The following is a 15418-nucleotide window of genomic DNA, read 5'->3' as shown; positions in this document are numbered from 1 at the left end:
TTTATTTAGATTTCATCTATTCCAAATCTCTCCCATGTAACAGATGAGGAAACTGAAGATCAGAGAGGAGGATTGATTTGTCAAAGGTCACAGCATTTTAGTGACACATCCCTGGGCCTGTCCCAGCCTCTTGCCCTGTCCTCCTAGCAATTATTTTCACAAACAGAGACATGCCCACCCCTGAGAGAGCACGTGTTCACAGGAAGCTTGGAGACTTTTTATATTTGTAATCACTAACACTTTGTAGCACTTGGTAAAATGTACATATTTTTGCTATCAGAATGGCCCAAATTTTAAAGATTCCCTGCTTAATTAAACTTTAGCTATCTAAAAATTGTACTAGAGAACGGAAAGTCTGCCAGATGTTGATATACACAGAAACTTGTTAATAAATTCATGTCTCTATAAGATAAATGCATGTATATACAAAAACATATAACACAAACCAAGTCACGAGAATAGCCATTAATTAATGTACAACAGCTTTTTTAAAAATAATATCAGTAATACTTTCTACCTGTCAATTTTTATTTACTGTAGAGGTTGTTTTAGAAACTTGACATGATCACACTTGTCAAGTCATTGATTTTAGTAACCCATGCAACTTATTTTTTTAATTACAATTAATTTACAATGTTGTGCCTATTTCTGCTGTACAGCATAGTGATCCAGCCATATGTATATTGTTTTTCTCATACTATCTTTTATCATGTTCTATCCCAAGAAATTGGATGTAGTTTCCTGTGCTGTACAGCAGGACCTCATTGCTTATCCATTCTAAATGCAACTGTTTAGAGCTACCCCCTTCTCTTTCCCCACAAGTGTGTTCTCTATGAGTCTGTTTCTGCTTTGTAACTAGGTTCATCTGTGCCATATTTTAGATCCTACATATAAGTGATATCATATGGTATTTGTCTTTGTCCGACTTCACTCAGTATGAGAATTTCTAGTTGCATCCATAGTGCTGTAAAAGGCATTATTTCATTCTTTTTTATGGCTAAGTAGTATTCCATTGTGTGTCTGTACCACACCTCTTTTTTTTTTTTTTTTTTTTTTTTTTTTTTGTCTTTTTAGGGCTACACTCGTGGAATATGGAAGTTCCCAGCCTAGGGGTTCAATCAGAGCTGTGGCTGCCGGCCTACACCACAGCTCATAGCAACACTGGATCCTTAACCTCTGAGTGAGGCCCAGGATTGAACCTGAATCCTCATGGATACTAGTCAGATTTGTTTTTGCTAAGCCACAACAGGAACTCCTGTACCACATCTTCTTAATCCATTCATCTGTTTATGGACATTTAGGTTGTGCCATGCAGCTTATTAATAGAATCACAATTGTTTTCACTAACTATGTCTGAGAGAGGTGGGGGTAATTTTCTTAATATTTCTAGGAATTTTTCTGGGCCTTCCCTTTGATGCACTTATGGAAAGCTCTGTTTGAAAGAATGTTCCCTCTCTGGGGTGGCTGGTGGCTATGCAGGAGAATGATATAGATGGTTGCTATAGCTTAAACAAGTCTACAACTGCACCACTAGATGCCATGAGCCCCTTGTAGATTGTGGAGGCATCACACACACACACAGATACACACACACACACACACAAATGTCTGGAGAAAGAGATTAGATATATAATATAGAGGTAATTGTATATAATGCATAGATATAATCATATATAGATTATATCTTTATATGCTATATAGAGAGTTTATTAAGTACCAGAATTAACAAGTCTATAACTGGTTATCCTTTTGAATTTGGAAATCTAATTTTTAAAAAACTCTTATTGAAATATAGTGCTTTGTTGCATTAATAGCTTTCTTCCTTTCCATGAAAGGGCTCCAGTCCTGCACAGCAGTTCTGAACACAGACTTTAGAATCATATTTCCTGGGTCCAAACGTCAGCCCCAACTTCCTAGCTCTGTGACCTCAGGCACAGGACTTAACCTCCCTGAACCTCCATTTCCTTATCTGTAAAGTGGCCAAAAGCAATAGTTTGTTCCCCCTCAGAAGGATATAAGGATTAAAATAGATACTTGCATGAGGCAAGTTTATTAGCACAGTACCTTGGGCCTGGGAGAGCTTCAACGAGTCCAGTCAATTATTCAATGAGGTTAATGCTCATCATCACCATCATTCTGATAGCAAGCCTTGGTGGCACCGTTCTGCGCTCTGCCAGGGCGCATCTCGTGGAGTTAGAGACCCTTAATGGGGAAGAGCTGCAGCACCATGTACATCCCCATGGTTCTGGGCCCAGCCATTCACAGCTCTGCTTCCCAAGCAGTCCCAGCTCCTCAGCAAACTCTCGCATGTGTGTATAGGGGCAGAAGCTACAGGTGCCCGGGAGGGAGGTAAGAGGATCCTGAAGGGAACAAACAATTCCCCATACCCAGCCCTCCCCCGACCCCCATGTCCACAGGTTTCTCCAGATTTTCTGAATCTACTGATACCTGATAATGGCCCAGTAGTTCCGAATCTATGTGATTGCGCCCTAGGAAAAATAATAAAGTGTGTCTATCATGCTAGCCCATATTGATAGAATTGATAGAATGCTGGAGTCAAACCAGTCACCGTGGCAACTCGGGTAGTTGCTCATAGCTGTCCCCCAGTCCTGCTTTTGACATCTCCAAGAACTGGGCTGTATTGGGTATCAGCAACAGTGCAGTTTGCAGCTCCCCCCAACACCTGTCATGTTGCCGGGAGATTTCTTTCCCCACAATAGAGTATTATAAGGTACTTGGCAAGGAGGGCCTATAATGTCATCCTACATTTACAGCCCATTTTTCTGATTTATAAGCCCAAATAGCCATTTAAAAATTCCAAATCGGGCTTTGTCAGGCAGCCCTACTCTTTTGTCATCTACAAATCAAACTGTTAGGTTTAAGGCCATAAATAGCGAGTGACTTTTTCTGCACAGCGTCAAAGCAGGTGTCCCAGACTCACTAATAACAGATCACACAGCCAGGAGATTTACAAGCAGTGTAGCCTGAGAACGTGCCCCTGCTTTCTTCAACAGAACTTACCTTTTCAAATAACATTTCAGGTGTATCTCCCAAACATAAACAAGATGTCAATGCAGGCAGTACTGGACTATCTCTACACCAAGCAGTTGTCACCCAACTTGGACCTGGACCCTCTGGAGTTAATTGCCTTGGCAAACAGATTTTGCCTGCCACACTTGGTTGCACTTGCAGGTAAGGCTGATGACTCTGGGCCATGCAGCGTCTGGCTGTCATATTTATCAAAATCACATTTAAGAAGATTTCCAGGAAATGGAAATTAAGTTTTTTTTATCACCCAATATAGGAATGTCTTGTGCAGGGTGACATGAACTGATCACATGTATCAGACAGCCCAATTCAATAACTTTCTTTTCTTTTCTTTTTTTTTTTTTTTTTTTTTTTTTTTTTTTGCCATGCCCATGGCTCATGGATGTTCCCAGGCTCAGCTCAAATCAGAGTCACAGCTGCAACCTGCATCACAGCTGTGGCAACCCATTGCGCCTGGCCAGGGATCAAACCCACACCACCACAGAGACAATGCCAGATCCTTAAGCCACCGTGTCACAGCAGAAACTCCAGCAACTGTTTTTTAAGCATCTAGTTTGTGTAGGTCCTGCTGATGCACACTAAAAGATGAGTAATGCATGACCCCTGCTCCCCCATGACCCATGCTCTATGCACTCTGCCTCCTTTGTGGACCACAGACCTGGAAATAAAAGCTGTTATGTCCATTTATCCCCATACTGTGTGCTTAGACACAGTCTCTAAGAAAGAGGCAGTAGTTAAGAACATGGGCTACAGACCCAACTTGCTTGGGTTCTGATCCTGGCTCCACTATTTACTGGCTGGTTGACTTCATACTGGATCTAACTGCTCTGGGTCTCAGCTTTCTTCCTGTCTAAAACGGGGATAACAGTATTCAATATTCTACCATAAAGTTGTTATGAAGATTAAATGACTTAAGTCCTTAGAACAGTGTCTGGCACCTAGTAAGCATTATGTAAGTGGTTTTCTTAAAGCTATTTTAGAAAATGTTCTGATATTGTCAAGATCACTTTGGGAAAAAAGAGAAAAAGGGAGACTTGGCTTAGCTTCGCAGAATCTTATGCATCATTTCTAGATTTGTTCGGTTGTTAAGCTGAAGAGATAACACGGTCTCCATGCGAGATAGGCATTCAAATACCTTTTTTCTTGACTTTAAACCTTCTGCTTTATTCACCATAGGTGTCAGTTAGCACTATGAGTGTTTCTTGCCACATTTAGTCGACTCCTCTTAACCACGAAATCAGAGGGGGTGTTCACTGCCCTAACCCTTGCTCACAGAACAGTGCCTGAGCATATGAGGTTCTCAATAAAAATGTGTTGAATCATTCAATGAAAATGAATATATGAACAAAGCAACCAGTCCTATCTGCACTTGACTTCACAGCAATATCTTTAGAAAAAAATTTCCCTGTGTTCCAGATTTCTCCAACGCTCAACCAACTAGAGATCACAGTTTTCTCTTCCCCTTCCTTCTTTACTGTTCATTTTTTTTAAACTGTTTTTTAACCAGAACACCTTAAAGTCATAGATCCATATGAGTATTACAGCTTTTTAATTACTAACTCTGGGAGGCTGCAATGGACCATTCTTGTTTTTCAGAAGTAAGAGTCCCAAACCACCTGACTATCCAGTTTTTACAAATATTTGTCCTTTCAGGGTAGATTTGATGTTTTCTTAATAGTCAAAAGTAATTTGGAGCCAAATCTGTTGAATAAGTTTTGTGATCAGGTTTTTTTTTTTGGCATTTTATTGAAGTATAGTTGATTTACAAGGTTGTGATAATTTTTTGAAGTTGAGCCATTCTTACTTAAATATTAACTATGGTGATAAAACCATGGGACTGATTTCTTCATGAAAGAAACTGACCCAAAGAAACCCCCTTGTGTGAACTTACAGACCTCTATGTATGTTTACTTCTCTTGTTAAATGCTGTAATTACTGTCATGATTATTTAATATATGGCTTCTTAAGATGATTCTTTTAATCATTTGTATAGTGTTTGCTGTTTAGCCTAAGTATGGATGTTTAGAACATAGTGTTTTACCTAAAACTTAAACCCAGTGACTTCTCTGGGAAATTTAGTCACAAGTGGTTCTTTGTCTGTCAGTCCAGACAGCCTGGAAGATTGTGCCAGAGACGCCAATCCAATCTTGATCCCGTGCGGACCAGATAGAAGCATTATTGAGTAACAAGTAGGCAGAGCCAAAGCAGAAAGTAAGGGTGACTGACTTGGACAATATCCTAGATTAGAAAAAGGAGATGGAAACACACTACTTCAATGTCAAGGACCAGAATCACTGCGCCAAGACAGTACCTACACATGTCAATCCCAGAGGTGGGAGAGAAAGCCCACTCAGAAGCACAATTTTTGTTTTGTTTTGTTTTGTTTTTTGGGACCACACCTGAAGCATATGGAGGTTCCCACACTAGGGGTCAAATCAGAGCTGTAGCTGCTGGCCTACCACCACCACATCAACACTAGATCTGAACCACTTCTGTGACCTACACCACAGCTCATGGCAACACTGGATCCTTAACCCACTGAGTGAGACCAGGGATCGAACCTGCGTCCTTATGGATACTAAGTCAGATTTGTTTCCGCTGCGCCACAGCAGGAACTCCATCACAATTTGAATTCAGTTTAGGTGCCTGGAACACAGCCTCTGAGCAAAAATGGCTCTCCGGTCCAGATTTTTTTTTTTTTTTTTTTTTTTTTGATCTCTGGCTCAAGTTCTCCCCAGTCTTTAGAATCTAAGAGGTTGAAACAGTCCATCCCCCACCTGTTGCTGTTGAAACAGACCTATGCATTCCCAACTTCAAGGCCCCATTTGGACTCATTTCTGTTACCAGTCACTCTTCTGTCAGAGAATACTGAAAACTGGAGTGATACAAGTGAGGAAACTGAATTTTTTTTCTTGAATTTTAATGAATTTGAGTTTAAATAGTCTCTTGTAGTCAGTGATTACCAGACTGGACAGTGAAGGCTGGAGGACTCTGGCTATTTTAGAAGGACCAACAAGTGTCCCCAGAGTCATTGGTGTAGTGGCTGGAGACCAGAGCTCCACGTATTGATCAGCCACACGTCAGCATGGGCCCTCGATTCAGTTTGTGTGGCTGGCAGGGCTGTGCCCCATGCTTTTTCCCCTCAGACCAGACCCTCCAGGCACTAACTTCCTGCTGTTCCCTCTCCCCCACCAGAGCAGCACGCCGTTCAGGAGCTGACCAAGGCTGCGATGAGTGGCGTGGGCATTGATGGGGAAGTGCTCTCTTACTTGGAATTGGCCCAGGTCTGTAGCATTTTGCTTTTCACCTTTTAAGCATGTTCCATTCATTCGTTTAATACTGATAGAACATTCCACTGTTGCATCTGTCTAAATAAAGATGTCACCACTCAGTCACTGAGGCCCCCTGAATGCAGTGAGATCTGAGAGTTTTATGTTTCCTGCACCAATCTCCCAGCTGGGCTTCATTTGTAAAACAAGGACCCTACCCCCAGCCAGCTCCACAGTGCCCCTGAGGCACCAGTTTCAGTGTTGGAGAAGGACTTGGGACATGCGAGGGGAAGGCTTTGTCCCTCCTTTTGTGAATTCTTAGACATGGATTGGCTGAAATCAGTTTCTAGAATCCCCTGAAGTCCAGAGATGCCCCCCACTGTGGCTCTCCTGGGTCTTTTTCTTTTTTCAATCAGCATTGGTTGCTTTTGATGTCGTAGGTCCCTAATCCCAGTACACACTTGCCCGCTTCCTCTAGAGAGGGTCTGAGGTCCAGGCTCGGCTTCATCACTAAATAACTTACTTCAGACACAAAGCTAAACTCTGCCTCCATTTCCTCACCTGTAGGGAATGGGAATGGCAATTCACACCCCATCAAACCTTACAGATTATTTTGAGAATCAAGTGGGAGACATTGTTCAGGAAAAAGAGCAGGGAAGAGGGAAAGCCCTCTCCTAATACAGGGCATGTGTGCAAGTGATCCAGTCCTTGGCAGAGTCTGGTGCTGAGTTTAGTCTTGGAGGAAGGAACTAAGAATCCATTCTTGTCTTTTCGTCAGCCTGTTAGGGCAGTGGTTTACCTAGTCTTGGGTCAGGCAGTCTTCGTTTTGGGGGTGGTTTTTTTTTTTGTTTTTTTGTTTTTTTTTTTCTTTTTACAGCCACATCTACAGCATATGGAAGTTCCCAGGCTAAGGGTCCAATCGGAGCTGCAGCTGCCAGCCTGCGCCACAGCCACAGCAACACTGGATCCGAGCTGCATCCATGACCTACGCTGCAGCTTGTGGCAACACCAGATGCCTAACCCACAGACTGAGGCCAGGGATTGAACCTGCATCCTCACAGATGCTATATCAGATTGTTAACCTGCTCAGCCACAATGGGAACTCCAGGTCAGACAGTTTAAAGCAGTATTTCTCAGTCAAGAAGAGGAGGGAAGCCTTTAGGAGGTGTCCCGCAGGCCACTCCAGCTGCGGCCACGGGAGATTTTCAGATTCAAAAGAGAAAAAGGAGGGCTGCAGGACTTCACAGCAACCTGCTCGTTCTGATGTAACATTCTACAAGTGTGTGTGATTTTCTCCCCCTGTACCAGGCACGACCCTAGATGAGAAAACAGGTAGATACAAACACAGTAGGTTTTCTGCCCTCGGGGCCATCATAGGCAACTGAGAGAAACAGACACAAGCACCAGTTATTAAAATCAAATGTTTAAAAAAAACAACAAAAAACCTAATGGCGGTTACGGTTAAAACTGAGAGCAGACATGAACTGCAGTAAAATCAGCAAGCCCCCTGCTTCTCAAAACTTATTGTCTGCATTTGGAACTTGGTGTCTTTTGAAACAGGCCTGGGGGACCGTTTATGACTTGTGCTCTCTCCTAGAGAAAAATAAAATGACCCAGAACTTTCACATAGGGCCCGCCCACTCCAGGCAATGATTTACAGTTGTGTCCATCTGTTTGCTTTGCGTTGCCACCCCCTCCCCCTCCCCTTCCCCCCACCTCCCCCCCAACACACACACACCCTGCAGGGAAATAGGATTACTGCTAAACTCTGACAGGCCTTGACAGGAAGAGTTTAGGGTGGAGCCGCCCGTATCTTAGCCCATTGCTTAGACCCTAATGGAGGGTGCATTGGTGAGTATTGAACAGTCAGCCTGGGGACAAGTAGGACCCTGATCTGTGGCATTTTCCGGTTTCTGTGACAAATCCTCCCACCTGAACAACTTTAATGACTCACAGTGACTGAGCTCAGACAGTAGGGAGAAATGTGCACAGTTGACTTTCCTGAACAGGTAGAGCCAACTCAGGAAACCACTGCGCTGAGCTGACTTTCAGAAAGAAGTCAATTATCAAGAGAAGTTGGAAGCACCTACTAAAATTGTCTGTGATGTTGGGCGTCTTGATTTGCAGAGTCAGTTTCTGAGGACTTTGGCTTTTGTCTTAGCCTCCGTTCAGGGCGTTGATTTGGCCCCTGAGCAAGCCTGCTACGGGTTTCTGGGGTTTGCCTGCTCAAAGAAACTTCCAGAGCAACAGACAGCAGAAGAGAGGTCTGAAAGGGGCCTGGACGGAAAGAGTGAGGGATGGGGAGACCTGCCACATTTGGGGAAGGACTGGGGAATTAACTGTTGATTTTTGAGCATCAGGTCTTTTTTAGTCACAGCCACCTCAGCCACCAGCATCCTGAGCACCTGCTCAGAAAGGATAGGGTGGCCGGGCTATTGGGATTCCTCCCACCCTGCCCACACCACTCACTCTCCTTATGTAACCTAGGGACAGGTATAGGACAGCCACATGGTCCCGCAGTCTCCTCTTTCAGATCTCTGGCCCCAGCAAGCCGAGCTCTGACATGCGACACGGAGGATTCTGTTGCTGGGGCGTCCTTAAACAGAATGACATGGCCACTTTCTGCTGTTGGCTGGTGCCTTCCAGAAGCCACAGCCACTGATCACTAGACGGCAGGTGGGGGCGGCGGGGGGGGGGGGAAACAGGGCATACTTGAGACTCCAGATCTGATACAGTGTTTATTTTTAGTGCACCTGTCATAGGGGGTGTGGGGAGAAGGGTGCCAAATGCCACACTTGGCTGGTGTGGGGATCATGGCCAAGTCAGAAACAGTCATCCAAACAAGCAGTGTCTGAATTAGTCATGGGGGCCCTTTTTTCTTTGACCCCAATGATGGCTTTTTATCTCTTTAGAGCCCCACTTTAGAAAAGAGAGTCTGACCCCTTTCTGGTCACTTCCCTGCAGTTTCACAATGCCCACCAGTTGGCCGCCTGGTGTTTGCACCACATCTGCACCAACTACAACAGTGTTTGTTCCAAGTTCCGCAAGGAAATCAAATCTAAGTCCGCAGGTAAGCCTGGGCAGTCCCCATCTGTCTAACTGCCATACCCTCTGACCAAAGGGTTTGCTTCACTGTCCTGGAGAAGGAACCCAGGCAGCTCACAGCTCGTGGAGTAGTCCCTGTAACTGCGTGGCAGTCACAGAGTCCTGTGACGTGACACAAGGAACCACAGGTTGGAAATTCCCTCTGGAGAATTTCACAGTCGGGAGGACTGGGGCAGAGGGGGTTCAGGGGGCCCCACTGCAGAGCGAGCTGAGGTTGTTGGCTCATCCTCGTCCAGGGAGGTACAGTTAGGAGTGAGGGTACACTCTAAAGTCAGGGGGTCCTGGGTTCAGGCTCTCTGGGTCCAGCTGTGTGACTTAAGGGGCGTTGAGTCTACCTCTCAGAACTTCAGTGTCATGATCTGCCTGCAGTCCTACTCATAGTCCCCAAACTTGTGTTGTTGGGAGGACACACAAGCTAATCACGTAGGAGAAGCATAAGCACAGAACCCCGCGCACAGAAGCTGCTTGGGGACAGCAGGTAGGATCATCTGCATCTTCCCTTCCCCAGACAACCAGGCGTACTTTGAGCGGCACCGCTGGCCCCCCGTGTGGTACCTGAAGGAAGAAGACCACTACCAACGTGTGAAAAGGGAAAGAGAGAAGGAAGATATTGCACTAAATAAACATCACTCGAGACGAAAGTGGTGCTTCTGGAATTCATCTCCAGCAGTCGCCTGAGGCGGGAAAAGAAAAATCAGTCATCTGACCCACCACTTTTAAAAGCACTACTGTAAAATTAGTCTTATTATTAGAGAGAAAATGTAGTTCAGGTTTCAGGCACTGATCTTCCTCCACTTCTGTGCATTTCTCTGTGTGGAGATCAAAGCACAAGCTCACCATCCATGAGCCTGGACGAAAAAGGGAAGTTGACGCTCACTGCATTCCTTCAACTTCTATGTAGATTTTTTTTTTTTCTTTTTCTTTTTTTTTTTTTTTTTTTTTTTTGGTTAGGAGGCTTCATAAACTTCAGTCCATTATTCATTTCTTTTTATACAAAGGAAAAAAAAATTCCAGCTTTCATGTTTCAAATTCCAAATTGGAAAATATTTTTATATGGTCTCTTGTAAATGAAAATACCGTGTATTACTTTATTTTACAGGCCACAGATTAACCATGAAGTCGCCCTGTGATTCTTTGCCCACATGCCCACTGAGCATTATTACTTAATTAGAGGGTGATCCTTTTGTTGTGAAGTAAAGGCTTGGAATGAAATTCCCCAGCGAGCAAGTTAGAGAGTGTTTAATCTTTGTTCTGCCGAATAATGTCGGTATAATTACCAAGTCAACTACAAGAGTGTGTATTTACAATATTTGCCGCGTAAGTGCTAATAATTATATGGTTATATGTGCCATGTAAAATATAGTGATATCCAATCTTCTGTTGTTTAAAATGTCTAGATTTAAGAGGATAATCTTGATCATCATTAGAAGGGCTTATTAAATCCCAGCGATATCCAGGGCAAACCCACTGGTGGACCTGAACACAAAAGATCCGTAAGAGTGTTGGTGTTCGGATTGCTGGATTAGGATGTACGTCTCTCGGTAGTCCTTGATCTTGCCGTGTTTCTGCATGCAGATTCTCCACTGACTTGAATCAAGATGGACAAGGGTCCCGGGACTCTGTCCCCACAGCGTCTGCAGGCTTGTTGCATCTCACCACCAGAAACAGGCTTCCTCAGGTCTCTCACCTGTGGCCAACTTCAACTTTGTAAGACCCCTTCTTTTTAACTCTTCCCAGGGAAAATCCATGTCACTGCAGAAGGAGACCAAGGCAGACCACCCACCCCTGCTGAAGTTCAGCAGGGCCTGTGAAGGCATGAAGCCGGAGGCCGGGTAGGGTCCCTGCATTTTCCAACGCAGACAGGAGTTTTACTCCAGGAGTCTAGGAAATGGTGCTATTGTGAGTTAGTTCGGACCCTTTGTCATTCTGAGTTTTCAGTGTTAATATAGAAAGTATTGAGCAGGGGAGCTTTTGAAAGGCTGTCCATCACTGCTTCTCTGTAAATGAAAATGTTACAGCACTCGGACAGAGCATCTTAAGGCCACAGTTCCATACTTTTCATGGGATGCTGTGTGATGGAGGCTGAGGCTTCTCCTGTCAAGAGGTCAATTGATGGATGCTCAAGGTTGTTGATTTTTTGGTTTTTTTGTAGCCTTCAATAGTTGGAGAAGAGACAGTTGAGTCCAAACTCCAATCCTGACAGCCAAATGTATTTGGAAATCTATCCACATTATAGGTGGGCATTTATTACTAGCAGAAGATACACATCAGAGACAAGAGTTTGGAGAGGTCCAGAAATGTTACCACCCTCTCATGACAAAGGAGGGGGCAGTAGAGTAGGGATGGATGGTTATAAATGCATCCCCTTTCACTTTTGGTCAATAGATTGTAAATTGTTCATGGAAGGAGAAAAGAGAGAATGAGAGGATAGATGTCAAGACTCAGGAAGAATTGGCATATATCCCATCCTAAAATGGGAGAGGTGGAGTTTTCAAGGAGTAGGCAGAGTTGAATTGATACAACCAAAGCTCCCATTTGATTGTAATCTTGCCAAAATGTAATGGACATATAAATGAACCTGGGGTATAAGCAATAATATCCACTAGTACTTGTTATCAGCTACTGTAACCAAGTGGCTGGTTCATTTGGTCGGCGCTGATTATGGCCTTTAACCGTGGTGGTTTGTTTTGTGTTTTTTATTTCACAAAAAGTCAATAAAATTGTTTAGCTATAAAAATGCCTCCAGCTTTTTCTTTAAGGACTGCCATCGTTATCATAGGTGTGGTTTTGGTTGCTTTTAAAAAAAAAAAAACTATCAAAACTTCAAAGGTGCTAGGTCCAAGGGGATGGGGGTGAGGGCTTGTGTGCTCCAGGCACAAGGCAGCTTGAAAAAGCATCATCTTTGTCTTTAGTACTGCCAGCAGAGATCCGAGAGCCATGGTGGAAATGAGGGGTCTGGCCTTTGGCCAATATGGTTGTGTCATTAGATAGGATATAGTTTTGGAAAAACCGAAAACGACATCTCTACCCTAATGGGATTACTAGAATCTGGGTTTGGGTCATTCTGTAGCAGTGAAATGAAAGTTTGCATTGGTGGGCTTGTGAAACAGATCTGAGAGAGCCTTTGGAAAAGTCTGTCAACAATTTCTGCACTTCTAGGCACTTCTAGGCACTTCTTTCTGCCCCAAGATCAGGTGGAAAAAGAGTCTCTAATGAGGTCACGAAGGGGGATTTCCTGAGTGGCAAATTCCCTATAACTCCATGGAAAGGAGTTGACAACTATTAAAAAAAAAAAAAAAAAAAAAGAAACTGCAGAAAGAAGACATTGAGTCTCCAACACATTTGCACATGTCTTAAAGGTAGTTGGTCCAGATTAGGCACCTTTCACATAATGCATACCAGTGGGTCTTAACCTATAGAAAAATCTTGCCAGAGTTTCTCCTAGGGCAATACTTGGCAAACCACTGAAGATTTCAACAACCCTATGTCAGCATTATAGGGACCACAAATTCTACTGGTTTAGACTAAGTATTTTCATTAGAGACATTCAAAACCAAGATGCCTATACTTCTAAGATTATTTTTTCACACTTCCTTCCATTGTCTGGTATACCAGTTGTCAAAATTCAGTTTTTCATCACTCTGACATTGGCTAAGTAGAATAAATTCTAGTCTGATGAAAAAATAAAGTGAAATCTGAATTTGGAAACTTAAGAGTGCAGCATTTCTGAAAGAAAGTGACTATGGCATAAAAGATGCGGTGTTAAAAATTAGCCAGGGAGAATGTGTTTAGATTGTGTGTGTACATGTGCATAAGTAATCAAGAAAAAAGGGAATGAAGTGGGGAAAAGGCTAAAGGTAATGGAAGGAAGGAAGGAAGGAAAGAAGGAAGAAAGGAAAGGAAAAGAAAAGAAAGAAGAGAAAAGAAAAGGAAAGAAAAGGAGTTCCCTTCATGGCTCAGCATGAAGTGAACTCCAACAAGGATCCATGAGGATGCGGGTTTGATCCCTGGCCTCACTCAGTGGGTTAAGGATCTGGCATTGCCCTGAGCTGCGGTGTAGGTTGCAGATGCAGTTCAAATCCAGCATTGCTATGGCTGTGGTGTAGGCTGGCAGCTGTAGCTCCAATTCGACCCCTAGCCTGGGAGCCTCCACATGCCGTGTGGGGCCCTAAAAAGCAAAAAGCGGGGGAGGGGGAGAGAAGGGCCACTTACCAGAGCCATGGAAGTTGAACTTAGCACTTTGAGCCATGGATGTGCTCTTTATTTTTGCCAAAGTACTAATTTATGACAGTATTCCATATTTCATGGCTTTATTTATTTTCAGATGAAGAATTTGGTGGGAATTTCCAGTTAGGAGGTGGGTGATGTATGCAACATGGAAAGGCACTGGTGTGGCAACACTGGCGACTTCCTATAAGAGAAGAAGCTGTGCTCTTCCCTTGGGCTACATTTGAAAATTTCAACCTGTGCTGATTGTGCCCTTAAGTGGGTATTTCTACTTATGCCATTTATATGCATGATTTTTCCCTGGGTTCACATGCAGGTGTCTCATCACTTAGACTTTTACAGACTGCCGTTTACGAAATATGGAAATAATATGAGAGCAGAGAACTCTTGGGTGGAAACAAATCAATCACACCATTGCACATTCATACACACGAAAGTGCTAGAAACAACAGTGGAAGGCATGAAGGGACTTGCCAGCAATTCACTCCTCTTGCTCCCCGTTTCTCAAGGAACAGAGCTTCTTAGCAACATGCCTTTCCAGTAGAATGCAGATGAAATGAGTGATTCCTAAATGTGGCCCCATGGAAGGAGCACTTAAATTCTTGGAATCTGAATAGATTCTCAATCCCAAAGACAAGAATGGTTAGATTTTGCACATGATCAATGAGAAAAGAACTTGATTCATTTCTCTCTGCTTGGATGCCAACCAAAGTTTGGGCATTTTTTTTTTTTTTTGGTTTCTTTCCAATCTGATAAAAAATAAACCTCCTTTTGATGATTCATGGTATCCCAATTGGAGCAATAATGCCCATGGAATATTAAGTTTAATTGTTGTGTGAAAAGATCCACCAACTCTCTAAGGTTTAGTCATCCAAAAAATATGAGAATGGTTTTCACTGGGTTTTTGGTGCCCATTAAGTGGGATGATTTAGGTAAAGTACTTGACACAGTGCCTCGCACATAGTTATTGCTCAGTAAATGAACCTGCGTACTTGGCATGTCAAATACCCAGGCAAGAAATCCAGGAGAAAGGACTACTCTGCCAGTTAGAAAACAGAACGATGTCATCTTTCCCTGCATTTCTTTAAATGATGTGCTAACCTTGCTGCTTAGTGCTTCATGACAATGATTAAAAGATTAAGAAATAGGAGCTGTGGAAAGACAAGAGGCAGGTGGTGGGAGGATCTGGGGAGGAGAGTATGGCTCATTCCAAGAAGACATTGCCCCTGACCATTCCTCCCTCCCTCGCTGTGGAGTAAGGGCTAGACCGCCCTAAGGGAAGCTTCTGTTTCACTTGGAGCTCTTTTTTTAATTGCTCCCAGTCATTTTTTTTCCTATTGTTCTCAAAGCTTGGATGCAGAGTTGAGTTAACCAGACTCTGGTTAACAGTTCTTAGCTCGTGCTAGCATTATCCTCTTTAGCCTTCTCCTTTTTATATTCTCCTCCTTCCATAATATCCACTCCCATAATATGTTCAGTAGATGTCTTTAAATGTGCAGATGTCCTTTATACAGTGTTGGTTCACGTGTGTGATCGTTACAAAAAGGGTATTAAGTAATAAATTTCATTCTTTTGGAAATCCAGCCATGTTGCAATGTGTACAACACCCCTCTGCTTTTCATGGCTGCTCAGTGTTTGTGCCCAGCATTCACATGACCCTGTCCCATTCCACTGGCCACAGAATCACAAGTCCATTCCACTCCCAGGCACTACAGTGAACCTCCTTGCACATGCCCTGGGGTCAAGATCCAAAAGCAGATTCCAGGTTC

At 43.5% G+C, this 15418-nt stretch overlaps 1 protein-coding gene and 1 long non-coding RNA gene across 8 annotated transcripts in view; one reads left to right on the top strand and one right to left on the bottom strand.

Annotated features, from left to right (window-relative positions):
- RHOBTB1 (Rho related BTB domain containing 1) overlaps positions 1 to 12151 on the top strand; it is a 138871-nt gene extending 126720 nt beyond the window's left edge. For 5 of the 6 annotated variants that reach the window (XM_021073598.1, XM_021073600.1, XM_021073597.1 and 2 more), the window contains 4 exons: positions 3042 to 3192; positions 6244 to 6332; positions 9282 to 9387; positions 9931 to 12114. In XM_021073598.1, coding sequence (XP_020929257.1) covers positions 3042 to 3192; positions 6244 to 6332; positions 9282 to 9387; positions 9931 to 10100 — 516 coding nt within the window. In that variant the 3' untranslated portion in view covers positions 10101 to 12114. Of the gene's footprint in view, positions 1 to 3041; positions 3193 to 6243; positions 6333 to 9281; positions 9388 to 9930 lie in introns of all 6 variants that reach the window. The other variant, XM_021073601.1, reaches the window with a different exon arrangement.
- Positions 1 to 15418, bottom strand: part of LOC110256801 — a 93018-nt gene that overhangs the window by 55592 nt on the left and 22008 nt on the right. The gene's annotated exons all lie outside the window — the stretch shown is intronic.

This window comes from Sus scrofa, chromosome 14 (assembly GCF_000003025.6).
Source record: "Sus scrofa isolate TJ Tabasco breed Duroc chromosome 14, Sscrofa11.1, whole genome shotgun sequence".
NCBI lineage: Eukaryota > Metazoa > Chordata > Mammalia > Artiodactyla > Suidae > Sus > Sus scrofa.
This window is presented reverse-complemented; position numbering and strand designations above follow the sequence as displayed.